Source organism: Chroicocephalus ridibundus, chromosome 1 (genome assembly GCF_963924245.1).
Source record: "Chroicocephalus ridibundus chromosome 1, bChrRid1.1, whole genome shotgun sequence".
NCBI classification, from domain to species: Eukaryota; Metazoa; Chordata; class Aves; order Charadriiformes; family Laridae; genus Chroicocephalus; species Chroicocephalus ridibundus.
In genome coordinates, this window is record NC_086284.1 from 166020149 (window position 1) to 166037710 (window position 17562).

Sequence of the window (17562 nt, forward strand, 5' to 3'; positions counted from 1 at the left end):
GCATCGGACTCCTCAGGAAGAATTAAAGCTTTGAAGATGGAGGCTCTGATATCTCTTTTCCAAAAGCTTCACACAGGCAGCGGTCCGTGCTCCCCTTCCTCCTGGCTGCGGAGGGAGGGATCACAGCACAGTTCCCTGCAGGAACGGGGTCCTGAATAACCACCTGCCGCTGCTGCAACTCCCCGAGCTGCTCTGGACAGCCCTGCTAAAGCCCCGCAGGTCTGCTGGATTTGGGGATTAAAACCACTGCTAAATATTTTCAGGGATCCGCACAGCCTGACTGCTCTAACTTTCCATGCCACCGTGAACTGCTGCATTTATAAGCATTTATAAGCCAGACTTTTCTCCAAACCACACGGCAACAGGGCAGGAGGGAACAGTGACAAGCTGCAGCAGCAGGAACTGCGACTAGATGTAAAGAGGAACCGCGGCTGCAGGAGACCGGCTCAGCGCAGGCGTCCAGAGAGAGCGAGGGGTCTGCACCCTGACCGTGCAGGGTCCTGAGCCGCCTGGCCTAGTTCTGAGGTTGGCCTTCACTGAGCCACGGGTTGGACCAGAGACCCCAGGGGGTCCCTTCCAGTCTGCTCTTTAACAGGATTTCCAGATAGCTTTAAAATGTGAACGTGGATGACAGGTAAAATGCTCACCTGTGTCCTTTTTGTAACAATCGCAGTCGTTGGCCGGGATTCCCGAGCACAGACACAATTTGAATTCTTCTTTAACTCTTGGTCTACAGCAGGTACACCTTTGTGAAGCAATGGAAAAAATTTCCTCAGTTTGGGCAAATAAAAAGCAAAGCTGAAGAAGTCTGAAATCAATTTATTGATTCTATCAAAAAAAAAAAAAAAAAAAAGAGGAAGAATTTCAGGACTTGTGACTTGCCCGGATGATGAGGGCAGGTGAGGACAGGCCAAACACCCAATTGGAGAAGTTGCTGAAGTGTAACAGCACCGAAATAGCCGCCGGTTACCAGGGGAGCGACCTCTGAGTGAGCCTGGAGGGGCTGGGGCTCTCCGCGCCCTCCGAGGAACGGACACCAGCTGCCCCTGGGTCGCGCCTCAGGGGGAGGGGGAGGGCTGGGAAGGGTGAGCTCCTGCACCCCAAATCCTTTGGGCTACAACTCCGAAACACAACCCTCCAGTGACTCCAAGACGAATTATGAAAAATGAGTCACCCGCAAGCACCACAGACGTGCAATACACAAATCACCTGAACGTAACAGAAACGATGGAGAAGTGCAGCAGAACGGTCTTACAAAGACTCCCGTAATCAACGGGAAGGAGGATGAAAATGTCTCAGCCTGTTTATGCCTGTTATGGAACCCTCGGGTGCTTTTTGAATCTTCGTGCCGCGAGGCTTTTCAAGAACTAGGGACGCTCGTCTGCCCTGGCAATTACAACAGCCCGAGCCGCAGGGGCTGCAGTGGGAATCAAGCCCAAACACTCACTGTCAGTGGGGACAGAAGTAAAAACGAAGGGGGAATACAGGAGTTAGTGGCTTCTCTGTCCTCTAACGCGAGCTGTGGGGCTGTTAGAAGCTTGTTTCAAGGATGGCTGCTTAGGAAGTCGGGGTTTGAAAGGTCCAAAGCCGGCTCACTGCAAGGAAAGATTTCTTTCTTTTGTGAATGCCGCCTGTTTGCTCCTGCAGAGGCACAGTGCCTCCTGGGAGGCTTTGAATGGCGACATTTAAGGTGCCGAAGTGTCCCTTGAACTCACGACAGACCTCAGCTGCGGCTTTTACCGCTCCCGCCCGAGGTCACGCAAGCTGGTCAACGAACACAAACATTGTTTCCTCAGCTATTGAACACTTGTACTCGCCTATTTCCAGACATACGTATACGCTTACGGATAAAAAAGTACACGTATTCTTAAAAACCGCCAATCAGTATATCCTCAGTGCACCTAGTGAAGAAAAAGGTAGGTCAGAGGGCTGTTGCAAACGGCCAGATGAAAAGGCCATTCACACAAGCCCCAGAGCAGCCTTTTCTCTTGCGTTGTACAAGACAAGAAAGGAAAGTTCCATCAGGCCCTTCACTGAACACTTGACAGCGCGCTGGGAGGGGCTGCTTGGGTTTTTGATCAGCTACTCTCAAAGTCCAGCTAACTCCAATAAATGCTAAAAATAAAGGGTGAAGTTCTCTCTCTCTCTCTCTCTCTCTCCAGAAACAGTAAATACGGGTTGCACAGACTTCTGGTGTCTCCCTGTCTCAAGCAGCTCTTTCAATTAGCTCAAATGAAACCCTAGAAAACGAACATCAGCCTCCACGTTCCACAGTTCCTGCAGGTTGGTATTGACTGGAGGTAGAAAACCTCCAAAAGATAAAGTACGTGTGATTTGAAGAGGAACAAACCAACACAGGTGATGTGGCCAACATTCCCTTTTTAAGCACAAGAGAGATTACCCTCCATTTGGAACCATTTGGATGCCAAAAGGTTGTTCTACGTTAAAGAATTATTTCAGGGCCTGTTGTTGTTTAGCGTAATAAATAGCACAGGAGTTTGGTGTGGTACCTACCTAGAGTGTTCTTCCAAAACTCACACATGCGCAACTCCACACGGCAAAGGTCAGCCAGAACAGACGCCTCCACCAGTGAGGACTTCAAGTGCCTTTCTGGTGGTCTCAGGTCTCCTCCTTTCATGTCTTAGCATTCCCTTAAAAGAAGCCCCAAGAACAAACCTTCCGTGACCTTTTTCTCCTGACCTATTATTTCTCCATTGCTCTTTCACAGTGTTAGGTCACTGTAAAAGGTGTTCTCACCTCCTTGTGCTTTTGAGAGGAATGTTGGGCCATAAAGCTGCACTGCTGACCCGCAGCTCAGGGGTGACTCCATCAAATGTGGGTGTTGGGTGGTGTTTGAGGCCAATGGGCCACACTCCAAAGCAGAATTTGTCCCGGTTAATGGCAGTTTACAGTCGCTGTTGCCAATTACTGGGGATTGGAATTAGTCCTAGTGATTTCCGCCTTCTAATCTGTTCATCTTCTAGACTGCAACAATTCTGCGCAGTCCAAAAGACGCACCTTCTTTCCCTCTTTGTCTGAAGCAACAAACCACAAACTTGATGTTTTCTCCGACCTTCATATTTGTCATAAGGAATGCTTCCATTTCTGTTGTAATAGCATCTTTTCCAAGTCTTTTTTGTTCCTGTGGCAACTCGCTGGTGGTGTTTTTAATAAAAATGAGTTTTGTGGCTAAGTAGGCCACGATGACTGCAGCCACCAATGCCCTCTTTAAGGCTGCAAATGCCGACTTCCATCTCATGGCTCTAGAAACTGTTTCTTCTCCTGGCACATTTTCCTGTCCTGTGAAGCCAAGAACTTTTCATACTTGGAGCAGAACCGAACACAACGTTGGAAATCTGCTTAGAGTCTGCGAAATTGGTGCATTCTTTATGGCCTCTGCTTTTGGTTGCTGGAAACCTCTTCATCGAGGGTGTTTCACAAGCTTTCCTTATTTTCTTGCCAAGTGCAGCTCTTTGTTCTGCTCATACACACGGTCCTTTCTTGCCTCTTTGAGATCCATTTCCACCTGCCAATTTCTAATTTCATCATACAACACTCAACATTAATTTGTCTGCCTTTCAGTATTTCTTCCAACTAAAAATGGAACTGTGAGATTTTTCTTATTTGTAAGGCACTTTTGACACCAGCTGATTAAAAAGTGCACGAGAAGTAGATACGGTTATGCCCCATAATCCAGGTTCAAATATCTACTCATGGCAATTCCAACAGTCCCCAAAATAACGTCCTCAAAATAATCTACAATTTATAAGAATCTAATGATTCCACCTCTCTTCTGAGAGAGAAACGCAGCTCAGGGGCAGGAACTCGGGTGGAAATCCAATTACATTTTCCTAATACAAACGCTATAAAATATACAGACTTTTCCCTTTTTCATTAAGCCATTAAATGTGGTGACACTTCTTTATTAAATCACCTTCAGCTCACAGGACTCTCGCTATACAATACAGATGTAGTTTTACTTGTCTTAAGTATAAATGCTATAAATGCTATGGTAAAACACTACACTTGTCTTTAGTGTAAATGCAGGGCACCTCCCAGCTCCTTCCCTGAAAATTTCTCTGCCATTTTTCACTGCTCCCCATTAAAAGACATGGCACTGAAGAGAAATAATTTCAATAAAACTCAGAAAACCATTGTCACAATATACCTCAAAGCCAGGGAGCACTGACCCCCAAACCCACTGCGACCTCCAAGTTTGGCTGTCAGCAGGTCTAGCTGCAACCCAAAAGCCACCAACTTTTGCAGGTGGCATTTACAGGTGACCTGGATACGTTCATGTTCAGTAGTATGTGCGTGCAGGTTTTATCACGCAGAGAATCCAGATTCTCCAGGTAGAGCGGAAGATTTCCTTCACAGGAGGGTTTGCTATGAGTCAAAATAGTAATTTTTCTTTTTCAAATTATTTGGATGCGAGATAAGTCTCTCTAGAGCTGCCAAGAAATACCAGCATTTTTAAAGCTAGACAGGTAAGGTCAAAAACCTGAAAGCATGGCATTAAAACTGAGTTAAGCAATAAATTACAAGAAACCTCCAGAGGAGGAGGAGGAAAGGGAAGCGATCTTGGGTCTCAATACAGCCCTATGAAAGAAACCACCGAACAAGCAACACTTTCCCTCCAGTTCAGGCTCCCTTCTGTAGAGGTATTCACTAGGATATGGGTCCCACGTAAGAAACAAATTCCTACAAAAGACTCTGTAAGCAGCACCCTGTTCACTTTTCAGCTGGATTACACAGCGAACCTTTTGAATCTGACCAAAAGTACGGGCAGAGCCAAAAATTAAACACTCACAGACAGAGATAATGACAGCACCTGTTTCATTGACATTTTAAGAACCTCATTCTTTCCTTTACAGCTTTACGTGAGAATTTCTAGCTGAATAGCACAGGTCTATGGTGCGGGGTACGGGTATGGAGGTGATTTTTCATTAGCCAAACTCTCTTTGGCATGCAGCGATGTCACAGAGGACGCGCCGGGGAGTTACTGGTCTCCCACCATTTTCTAATAATTACTTCTGCCCTCTGCCTTTTGGACCGAACTCTCTGTCTCGTAATATACTGCAGTAGCTCTGTCTTAAAAAAACCCCACCAAAAACCCCGGAAAACTAAACATTTGTTAGAAATATTCTACAGCCAAACAAAAATCTCATCCTGTTTCACAACAGAGATTGCTAACCCAAAACTAAGACTGTAACTGCGCTTTCGGTTTCTCATAGGAAAGTCAGCACACCCACAAAACGTTACCCACATCTTTGTATTTTCAAGATCTGTAACTGAACCTGGATTATCCGTCCTCTTCCTGTTCTTTTTCACACAACTTTTAATCGCTAAAAAAAACCCCATCTAGACCAGTGACGATTTACTCATCCTCAACTATCCAGATATCCTGTTCCACTTCCAAAGGTCTGATATTTAAGCTCAATTTTCTACATTTTTAGACAGAGGACTGCTTCTTCCAGTCATTCTTGTAAGCCAGGGACTAGGTCAGACAAACTGATTCCGTGTCCCTCTACCAAGTACTTCTACCATGTCCAGGACAACTACTGCACTCAAGACAGCCTAGGTAATTCCTGAGGTAATACCACTGTTATTTGCCATATAATTTAGAAAGTTTATATGCAAGTCATCCCTAAAATGTCCTCCTTGCAACTATACCAGTTCAGTTAAAGGTATTATCTTTCCTCGTGTACGTTATGTACATTACAGTTCATACTGCACATTAAACAGTCAAAACACCAGAGCTGTCATTTAATTGCCCGTATCTTGACAAACTGCTTTTTTAAAAAAAATGCACGTCCCACCAAAAATGTTGTTCTTCATCTTGCCATTAGCTGGACTCCATGAACTAGATGTACAATATTCTTTGGCAGATACTCTACCCTGAACCCCTTAACATTTTTGGTTTGGGTTTTTTTTTTATTTAAGTACCGTTACACATAATCAGTTTCTCTTGTTCCAAGACCGATTCAAAGGGTTCACGAACATCACAATCCCAGATAAAATCCCCACCCATACCTATGTGACAGACGGATTAGTGAGGCTGGCCACCACCTTCTGCAGAGGCAGCCGAGTCTGCTTTCTTCTGTGCTGCACAACCTTGCTATAACCTCCACGGTAGTCTATGCCTCGGATTCCCAAGTGTAGATTTCACAGACAATAAAATTCCACGATCAATGTATTGATCAGCAGCTCCAGGTATCGAGATATGCTTGCTGTACATATCCCAGGGCCTCCGTCAGCTCCTGCAAGCGTTCCTTTATCCTCACCTCCAGCTGAACACCGATCAGCTTGTATCGATAGACATCCTTTGCATGTTGAATCCATTGCATATCCTTTACGGAAAAATATTATCTTTGACTTTGTTCAGCAGTGTTGACTCACTTGGGTTAGTTGTTGGAGCTTCCTTTTTAAATGGCAACCACACACTTTGGAAATGCTGTTAAACCATCACATAACATTTTCTGGGAAGCAGATTTAAGCCTCTTCCTTTTCAGAGATCCTGATGGGAAGGCAGACAGCATGGAGAAACACTTTAAAAACGAGCTGCCTCATTCAAATTCTCTTTAGTTCATTCCTCATCCGAACAGGTAATTCCCAAGTGGCTGGCAGGCCACTCATTTTCTTCTAGATACAATCTCCATTTTTAATGTTCCGCTGCAAGTCATTTCTGCTCCACAAATCCTAAGTTAGCCACAATTTCCAAACTTTTTCTTTCTTTCAAGTTTGGGGCATCCATGATATCAAGCTGTTAATTGCTTTTGCAGGATGGAGCTGGTAAAGGTTTTGTACAACGGGTTTCAGAATCCACTCAGGCACTTCACATCTTATGAGCCAAAAGAAATTTTTATTTCCAACCAGATTTTATGACTGCTTCAGATCATTTCCAGGTTCTCCCAAGACGCCATTACACGTTGTTTTCGATTCCTCCTGGCTTGCATTTAGAGAATTGTGGTAGCTCTGGTTTCTGTAAAGGCTCGACCAACAAAGATGACCAACTTGCAACACCTCTCTCGACTAGAGAGCACGCTCCTTACCTCGCCCAACAGCACCGGTGAGGGGCCAAACCACAGCTGATTTTTAAGCATTTACCATTTACTTTTTTGCTCTACATGACTCCCACTAGTTTCCAACCACAGTGCACAGGGAGCTATCGCACCTCCACAACAATTGCCATGAGCACCCACAAGGAAAACCCCGGAGACGCCCTCCCAGCTACCCAAAAACCTTCTCCCTCCGCTGCGTGACACCACCCTGAAGAGCCAAAAGATCAAATTCAGCAGTTTCACCACATGGTCCTCTGCTGTCAGTACCGCAAAGCTAATTTCTCACCAACATAAGTCAATGCAGTAACAATAACTTCTTTTTGGGTTTTTGTTGGGTTTTTTTTTTTTGGGGTGTTTTTTTTTTCAGAAGAGGTAGAATAGAACAGACACTAGGAAAAAAAAAAAACAAATTTTTATTCAGTTGAAAAGAAGTCATTTACTCAATCACATTAACTATGCTAAAAATGATTTTTTTCTGACTACACCAGCAGTTAAATATTTTCAGCACCAATTCAGGACACATTAGTGACATTTATCACAACAGGTCTATTTCTTAATGTAGAAGGACATACTAACTTCAGTAGCTGCTACTGGGAAAGGAGTAAGCAGAAGACTGCCCTTTCTTTCCAAATACTTATCAGTGAGAGTAGCAACTTCTAGAAATAAATAACTGCCAAATTATCTCCCAAATCTTTAAATCGATCTTTTAAAAATAGAGTTAAAATAGATATCTTAATATGAGCTACCATAGATTTTATTTTTTATGTGCTGAATACTCCAAAATGCAAGTAGTTGAGCAAGCATCCAGTACATAACTTTTTAAAATAGTTCTTCCCTCCCCACAATATCAACCCCAGTTTTTGTTTGTTTGTTGTTTTTTTTATCCAAGTCATGCTGGTTCAATCCCTATCTCTAGTGACTTCCCAGTAAACACCACGCTGTTTGATATCGCTAGGATATGCTACCATCCTATCAGTGAAAGAAGTCAGTGACCCGGTGAAATACCACCAACTCACACGAACAGAAAATTCATCCAGTCATTGGCTCGTTGTCTTTGAACATCAAACAAATCCTAAGCTTTAATTTTTAAAAGCTTTGTGGTCTTCCTCTTGCTGGGCCAGTTCAGAAGGTAATCACTGAAGGCAGAACTGATGAAGGCAAAGAAACCAAAAAAGCAGCAGATAGTACTGTCTCTCTGTCCTTTTAAACAAATCAAGTTCGCACAAAACAAAAGGAGACAAGGTTAAAATGAAGTTTATTAGTTTTTTTGGTTTTTTTAAGCTTTTTTTATATAAAACTGTTTGTGAAACAGCTATTTTATTCCCATGGCAGAGTGACCCCTGAAAGATGCACTAACCCCTTTCTTAAGGCCTTAACAAGAAAAAAAAAAGATTTTTTTTGTTGTTGTTCCTTAAACCCAAATGTTTTAAAATTACATAATTTACAAAAAAACCCCACCCCAAATAACCATATAGTGTAGCAGGCTGTTACACTGACATTCCCTCTTCCTTCCTCAGGAAAAGCAAAACGTAAAATAAAAAAAAAAAAGGGCTAAGTGGATTTTCCTGATCAGTTTGAAGATGCACTGAGTCCACCAACATTCAGACTTCCTTCCCAGTTCCCCAGTCTGGCAGGTGAACCATCTCTTCCTCTCACCTGCCTTCAAAAACCGAAGGCAGCTTCTTGAAATCATTTGGGGGTGCATGTTGTTGCCACAAAGGGCAGAGACTGCTCTCCACATGAACAAGGTGTACAGGACATAGCAAGCAGCAGCTACCTCTTACTTCATGAGTCTCATGACCTAAGTCTCCAGATGTTTATCAAGCTTCCACTACTAATATAGTGTGTTTCTTAAAAACAATAACCTCCCTACCCTGCATACACAAGTACTGACACCCCATCACCTGCAACCATCTGAGCCTTCTTCCCACCACACCCTAAAAATAACTTATCATTGTTTTGTTTGCCTTTTAAAATTGAACTTCCTTGGATGTTGTGAGAAAGAAAGCAAGGGGAAGGGAGACAAGTCCTGTTGGGAGTACTCCCAGTTCCTCTGCTCTTTCCCGCAAAACGTTAGGCTCCACAGGCCTTGCGTTGATTTTGGATTGGGTAGTTACTTTAGCTACAGTTTTCTTTTTTAATTTATATGGGTTTTTGTTAATTTTAATCAAAAGCATCAAAAGGGATATAGCGCACCTTTCATTTAAAACAAAGTCTTTCAAGACTAAAAAATAGATCTTTATATATATATATATTTATCCCTCCCTCTTTAATTCCCCCCACCTGTTTCCTTTTTCCCCCTCCCCTTCCCACTGTCACTATGGAGATTGTGTCCATGGAAACAGCTGGTTCAGACTCCTTGGTCAGATTCTGTGATGTCATCAGTCTTGAGTGTGATGTAAGAATTTATGAAGGAAGTGCTGGCATTGGCAGGCACGTCGAGAGGGGGCATGGCTGCACAGTGGGAGAGATTCCATTCAGTCACGAATGTCCACCGCTTTTTATCTCAACAGCCTAACCTGAAAAACAAAGCAAAACAGTAATATTGGAATGGTTCCTTTCCATTGTCTGCCAACATGCCCCCACCCCCCCGCCCTCAGCTTCGGAATAACCCACCCAGCAGCCTACCACAGCAGTAACACCAAGAGCTCTTCAGTTTTGTGAACTGAAAACGGATGGAAGCACAACGGTGTGTAGTTCATAAAAGCAACTCCATGTGATAAAAAGTTAAACAACCAGCAAAAAATGAAATAAACCCAGCTACGGAGGAGGTCCGGGATGACAGGACGATCTGTGCCACAACAATGGCACAGCACTCTTCCAGAGCAGCTACCTCCAGCAGCCAAAAAGGAGCTCCTTTACCTCGCGTTTGCTCCTCATCTGGACTATGAAAACTGGGAACAGAGGGGACCAAGCACATTGAAATGCGATGACAGCTTCTGGGATGCCACGCTGCCCCTCAGGGACTGCACCTGAGTACTTTCATATAGGTTATCACACTATCATCCAATGGGAGCTTTCAGTGAATATGTAGCAGATAGTAAAACTGATATCAAAATTACGGGAGTCTGGCTGCAGGAACCAAATCTGGGAAATATCTAGATTTCACAAGCTAAAGGTAAAGCTGCAATTAAACTAATTGGAGGACAGGTAATATTTCTTTCTCTTGCTTTTTGTTCTAATTGCCAGATTGTGGTGGTGGCAACGATTCACGGAAGGACTAAGCTTGGGATGCCTTTCACGACAAACGTGGTGGAAATGTCCAAATGCTTGGCGTACTTGTTTTCCCTGTCCAGAAATTCTCTAAGGCAAGAAAATGAACTTCATGAGTTTGCTGAGTTGGTGGAGGCTCAGTTCAAAATTAAAAAGTTAAAAATTCATTTCTCTAAGCTACAGTTCTCATTCTTAATCTGCACAGCCAAGAAAGCAAAGCTTGAAATAATACATTTCTTTCTTCCCTCTCCCATAACACAAGTGAGTCCAAAAGCAATTTGTTTATTTAGTAAGGTTACTTACTTTGATATAACTTAGATAAATCCCTCCCCACCAGCTAGTGAGCTTGGGAAAAGGAAAAAAAGCTCTCAACATAAGCGACGCATATGGAAAACAGTTAACGGCATTAGAGGTACGCCTGGGAACGAAGGAACACCCATGTTCATTCATAGCTGGCAATTAAACTCCAGGAACCCTAACTAGGTGTGATACAGAAGTCAATGCTGTTCCGATTATCAGCACACCAATTAGATTACATCCCAGCAAGCCTACCTCTTGGCTGCAAATTTCCCCTCATACAGGGGTGCCAGGCTGAGAGCGAAGAGAGTCAGGCGAGCACGTATGAAAAACAGACGGGTAAGCCACGGAACTACAGCTGAAGGGGAAAGGAGGGAGGTTCCTAGAGAGTTCAGGCAGCTGACCTCTGTGGTATTCATTACTGTGCAACTGTGAGCCCTTGCTGAAGGAGCGTCGAGGCCGTGTTGCTGTCTCTGGCTCCTGTACAACTGCAGCTTGCCCATGCCTGGAATCGGTCCAGAGCATTAGGCACTGGCTCAGGGAGGAAACAGGCTCACCACACAGAGAGAGTCCTTCCCTATTCCTGGACAAGATCCAGAGCACCAGACTCACTCCCGCAGTCACTCTCCAGATCTGGATTCGATCCAAATGTTCTAGAGGCAACTGGCTCAGGGAGAGAGAAGCAACAGAGACAGAATACACTGACTTGCCTGGACGTTATCCAACACACAGGGTTTTTCTTAACTTGCTGGGCCCAGGAGTGAACCAGGACTAAACCAGCCCAATAATCCAACAGCCGAGTGCCTGTTCTATCTTACACTAAGGCCAGCAGAAGGGCAGCTCCTGTACTACCAGCACTGCTATGGAATTCCTCTAAACTTCTTTAATTATCCCAATAACACAGCAGTTTGGGTTTTGCTTTTTTTTTTTTTTTTTTTTTTTTTTTTTTTAAATAATTGGATCTTTTGGATTTGCATGGGTTTTATTTTAGGATTCAAGGTCACGTTGGAGAACTTCATCTTTAAGACATTCTCAGAAACCAAAGGGGGAGGCTAAATAGGACCTTCTAAGAACTGCTTGAGACAGAAGCGGATTTGGAAAGAAATGATGCGTTAGAGAGATATCTAGAGCACACAGTGAACATGGTGCAGAGATTCCACAGCCTGCAAGGTCTTAAGCCAATACATTCCTAGGATATACAAAAAAAGAGTTAGCACTGGACAATAATGCAGGAAACAAAGCTGTGTAAAGGTCTCTGGGACACAGTAATGTTCACCAGCACCTTAAAGAAACGGCCCAAAAAATCATCACTGAGAAGACTTCTCTAGTGTTAAACAGTTGTAACAGAAGCCCTGTCTGTGAGACTATCACCCTGTTTTAACATTATGAGTTATATTGCATTTTACACTTTAAGAAAAAGAGAAAAGCTTAGAAGAATCCCAATGACCTTTACCACGGAAGGACAAAGTTACCCAAATAATGAACTGTTTGTGTAGTAACTGTTTTAACAACACTCCAAAGCCAAGAAAGAATGCTGTTAAAAATGAAAAAAAAAGTCACAGAACACAGCAGAGCTAAACCAAGTCAGCAGTCAGTCTACAAAGTGTTTATATGAAACACTACCTGTCTTCTGCTACTGCACTAAAAAAGGGAATTGTGCGATTAGTATCTCATCCTTCACAGAAAACACCATTAAAAGCACTTCACAATTACTTAACTTGAGAAACAGGTAAGATTTTAAGGTAAGGGAGGTGCCTGGGAAGCAAGGGAATGACAGTAAGGGGGGGATTGTTATAATCAGCTCAGAGAACAGACACGAAAGAGCAACTTCACCTGCATGATTTCAAGAAAGAGAAGCAAGTAGCTTGAGTAAGAAATGCAACTGAGCAGGGAAATGAAGGCAAGAGACCTTCTTGGGCTGCAGTTTATGGGGAAGGGTGCCAGTAAGTATTAATTTGAAACCAAACACATTTCATTTAGACGTCCCTGTTGCCACTGAACGGCAATGTACTTGGTGGAAAGGAAATATATCCCAACCCCATCGCATTCCCTGGGCGCTAACTCCCACCTCTGTGCTATTCCCTCCTTGTGCCAGGGTATCTGCCCAGCCAGACAGTAAATCAGATTAGGAAAATGACACAACTTAGATGCTATCATGACAAAATACAGTTTCAGACAAATCAAATTCCCCACCAAGGCACAAGAGCACAACTGCTGCTTTCCCCAGCGCTGCTTGCTTACGCTGACTTACAGCAACTACAGCCCACCCTGGATTCAGAGCAACCGGAGTAAACATTACAAACTTTTGTGGCCACTTGTGGATATAGTTCCACCCCTTCTATCACCCATGCCTGTTTGCAAAACAGAGGAAAATGCTGGTCTGAAAGGAATGTAATGGGCTCCTAATGAGACTGTGTTTACATTTCCAAAAAGGGGAAAAAAGGGGAATCAAGATTACAACAATCTTGAACTCATTAATATTATTAATTCTTACTTACATACAAAAATTTATTTGGAAGCTTACTATTATTCTGAAACTTATGGAAAAAAACTTTCAGATCCTTATGGACATGATGATGGCAATATGAGAGGAGATTTCCGTCACTAGTTTAGCTGGGAGAGTAATCAGGCAGTTGTAACAGCTAACAAGCTTTGCCTCTCACCACTACACACAAGGAATTGCTGCGGAAATATAAAAAAAACTGAAGTCACTAGCCTGAACCGAGTGGCAGCAGGGAAAAAAAAACAACCAAACAAACCATGAAACAGTTATTGCAAATTTTCCGAATGTACACCAGAGCACCTTGATTTCTCACAGAAATGGGGAAGGCACTGGAGGTAAGGAGCCACAGAAGTCGGCAGGTGGAAACTGGGAACTCTCCCCAACTCACCTGTGCTTGCTTTTATTTCCATTCCCAGGAGTACACTTCCCCCCTCACCCCCGCTCCGACTGCTCTGTGCTGAGGCTGCCTTTCACCATCTTGTTCTGCAAGGAGGGAAGAGAGCAAGGAAGGAGGGGCTGACGGACCAGCAAACCGAAAGGAGGAGGAAAAAAGAAAATGAGAGAGAAAAAGAAGACAGGGGTAGGGAAAGTGAACATACAGAAAGTGAGAGAGAGAAAAAGAAGTCAGTATTGGAACCAGACATAGATTTTTCAGACAGAGTTTTCCCTGTGACAAAAGCAGGCAATTCCGCAAAAGTAAAGAGTTTGGGATATGAAAGCCTGGTTAATTTTAAGAAACACAGAATTTAACACAAAAAGGTAGAACAAGCTGAGAAACATCGCTTAAAGTCGCCCCACAGATGGCTTAAGACAATCTAAGACTGCAGTGCCACCAAAAGGTGAGGTATCCCATCCCCTTTCTATCCTCTTCAGTGCCTCGGCATCCTTATCAGTCTGCTGCAATAGCACTTGCTGTGATGCAGACCCACAGCCAGTTGGATTTGTGAGAGCAAGCTAACCCTTCAAAAGATGATTAGTTTTCAGACAGCGTTTTCCCTGTGATAAAAGCTGCTATTTTGCAAAAGTAGCACATTCAGGACATGGATGGTTGAAGCATCAATGCTGACAGAAGGAAATGGGAAAGCTCACTGGGGAGCACAGGGAAAGGCAGGACCAGTCCCTCTGGACTTCACTTGCTTATGCCTGAAGTGTCAAGCACAGTTAATGAGGCAAGAAGCACCTTTGCTCTCCAGGAGCCACTTATTATGATGAGGTGTATTTACCGATGCGAGGCATGGACTGAAAAGGGATAAGAGGCATTATACTGGGGGACTTACATACTGCTAGCAGATTTATAGAGTTAGTTCTTCCACCCATTAACTACAGAACAGAAGAATGAGGTATTAGACAGGTACTAATTAGCTACTAATGTTAAACTGGTGTTATGTAAAAGCATAGTTTTAAATGGTCTATTATAAAGTCTTTCTTCCTCTCAATTGCTCACGTTCATATCATGCAAAAGAATTGATGCAATTTGTTCTCCAGTTATTCTAAAGGCATGGTTTTCAACCTTCCTGGTTCCTGCCTCGCGACTGGCTGGAACTCCCCTTTCCAGCCACTACAATGGAAGGAGCAGGGGGATCCTATAGTCTGCCCTCCAGAAGGATCTGGAACAAACCAGTAATGATCACTAAACCACTGGGCAAGGAAGGGCAGAGTCACAGCCAAGCAAATAAAACTCTGCTTAACTTGAAATAAATGATTCATATCTTTACTAAGCAAAAGCCAACAAACTTCAGCATCAAAGAACGGCTGCTGGTGTTCAATTTCCATTTTCGACGCAACACACAAAAAAAGATCTGCAGTGGGATAGTTTTGAATAAAATGCAAAATTTTATTGGCTGATGAAGTACCTTTATCAACTTCATTGGCAGTTTTCTCCCTCTCGCCCCCCAAGATTACTTTAGAAACCAATGTGCCTGCTCAGTATCTTCTCCAGGAGGCTGGATTCTGTAAAATGGTTGTTTCCTTTCACGGTTTGAGCACCGTCATTGCAAGTACTCACACACAGCAGCCATGACCCAAGCCAGCTATGAAAAGCTTTGACACCGTGTTTCCTGTAATACTTCAGGCAGTGGGCAGCAAAAATTAAACAGGCTTCAAAGACGCACCTTCCTATTCTCTTTAGTCACGTACCCAAGGATGGGCAGAGGGTGGCACTTAGATAGCTGCATTCCACAGTAAGGGGAGCTCATCCTTCCCGTTTTTGTTTGGCAAGATCTGCAGGTTCATGTAGCACTAATACATCAACTTAAGCTTGCTGTACATTTTCAACATTATTCCACAGTTGTGAGGAATAATTTATTTTCTTTTATGATGAAAAGTAGGCCAGTTCTGGATAATAGCCTGAATGCCCCCAGAATCTTCCAGCAGATTTTAAATACGTGTGTATAAATACATCATATTGTGACAGAACATCCAGAAAGGAACATGAGACTAATTCTTGTATGTTTACAAAAGACAGATTAAAGATAATCTGTGAAGACAAAAGACCACCAGATGTCAGTCTAATTCTAGGCAGAGAAGAGATATGCAGACAAGGACTAAATGGAGACTAATCCCTGCTAGAAAGCTACAGAATTCTTCCCTATTATAATTTCCTTTCCAGCACATGCCACGCACACTCTCACACAATTCCTCGTGTATCCAACTGGCCACAAGAATAGCCATTTTTCTGGATACTTTTGAGCATTTAAAACTGGTAGACTGGTATCCACAGCCTCCCAAAGACCTATCCTCCCTTATGAGCTGGGAAGAGTATTCCCAGCACTGTATAACAATGCTTATATGTACAAAAGAGTACGTATTTTCTCCCTTGTCTCCTCTTTCCATACAGACAGAGCAACAGCAGTCCAGTTCTGCGCACCACTGTGTTTGCAGGCTCCATGGACATTCTGGTAAGGATGTCTAAACCCTAGGCAGAAGCAGCATGCTGAATCCATCACCAAAAACTAAAAATGATGATTGGGTCTCCTGAAGAGTCAAAGATCTACCGAACAACTGAACAGATACATTCATTGAAGGCTGAGTGGCAGGACTCAGTCTAGTTATTACCCTAAACTAGAACAAGGTGTTTCAGGTTCATCACTACACCGGTTCATGATGTAGGCTAAATGTTTCCAAAAACTGGTTGAAACTTTTCCATGAGCCATTTTAATTCCTCCTTGCATCCTCAGTAAATCCAAGGAGAAAAATCACTGCCAATTTCAATGTAGCACTCAAACAGAAACAGTGAGCAGAGTACTGATTCTATCACAGAAGTCAGGAAATGAAGGTGGGCTTTCTAAAGAGTCATCAAGGATCTGAAGAACAACTGAACAGATAGGGCAAAAACTTAATTTATCTTCTTAAACTCTCTGTATTCTTCTCAAGTTGATGTTTGCCCCCAGAATACACCACAAGCACACAACACGAAGAATTCATCTAAAAGCATCTCTGACTGCAGATGTTAACCAGGTATAAAATTACTTATCCAAATTTAGATACCAGAAGAGGGCAGCAAAAGTCAGGTCTAATCCAGGAGAGGATTCTTACCTTGTGCTTGGGGCACCTCACTGAGAAATTCTCTTCGTTTAGTAAACAATCTAGGAGGAGAAGACAGCAATTCATTACTTTTTTAAATAAAAACCAACTTCAATAATACATCACGTGTTAATCTTGCCTCACAGGTATATTTTCCATTCAAAGATCTCTTATAGGAATACTATCTTATTAGCAGGTTCATCCCTTCCACCCCCAAAAGTTTTAGCAAATGAAATTACTAAACGCCCCAAGTGACAATGTCACCTGGATTAACAAGCCAAGCCCAAGCACATCCCCAGTCTCCCCGATCCTCTGTATACAGTAAGAATCACAACACCAGGTCTACAAATCCTGCACCCGAACCCCCTTCAGCTATTCCAGCCTTCCTTGTTACAGCACAAGGAAGACAAATGCATTCATCCAATCTGAACAGACGATCCCTGCTTTATACTTCATAGGAAAATCGTTGCCTTTCATCCTTACCCCAAGGCCCTGCCAACATCAGGGGCAGAAGGGGTGTGTGTCTTTAGGTATGAGTGTATATGACAGTTTATTTGCAATCCCAAATCCTGGTGATCAGTTTACACTTTGACACTATGGCAGTCAGGTCACTCATGTTGCTCTTGGATCTGCTTCCATGACTCGTATATGTGAAGCTTCTATGATCTAAGAAATAGTTTAATTAATGATTTAAACCTATTATGGAAAGTAGGGCACCTATGTAGAAGTGCTTATTTAGGAACAAAATTAAACAGTACTATTGTTTGGAGAGCATTTCTTTAGTGGCACTGCCAGTCTAAGTGTTGCTTCCCTCTCACTCTCCCTCCCAGATGATGCCGCTAAGGGATGCTGAGTCAACAGCTCCAGGAAATTCAGTGCTATGCCCACACCAGGAGCACCACTGGCCGGCTCTGTGCCTTCCAGACACCCTGTATTTCACCCTCACACCAAGTGAAAAAGCAGCTA

The 17562-nt window shown here is 43.3% G+C and overlaps 1 protein-coding gene across 7 annotated transcripts in view; it reads right to left on the reverse strand.

Moving 5' to 3' along the window:
- Window positions 1-8920: 8920 nt before the first annotated feature.
- The window catches only part of TCF20 (transcription factor 20), a 128815-nt gene continuing 120173 nt past the window's right edge, over window positions 8921-17562 (reverse strand). For 6 of the 7 annotated variants that reach the window (XM_063322566.1, XM_063322564.1, XM_063322568.1 and 3 more), the window contains 3 exons: window positions 16609-16658; window positions 13463-13590; window positions 8921-9580 (listed from right to left, as the gene is read on the reverse strand). In XM_063322566.1, coding sequence (XP_063178636.1) covers window positions 13507-13590; window positions 16609-16658 — 134 coding nt within the window. In that variant the 3' untranslated portion in view covers window positions 8921-9580; window positions 13463-13506. The remainder of the gene's footprint in view (window positions 9581-13462; window positions 13591-16608; window positions 16659-17562) is intronic. The other variant, XM_063322570.1, reaches the window with a different exon arrangement.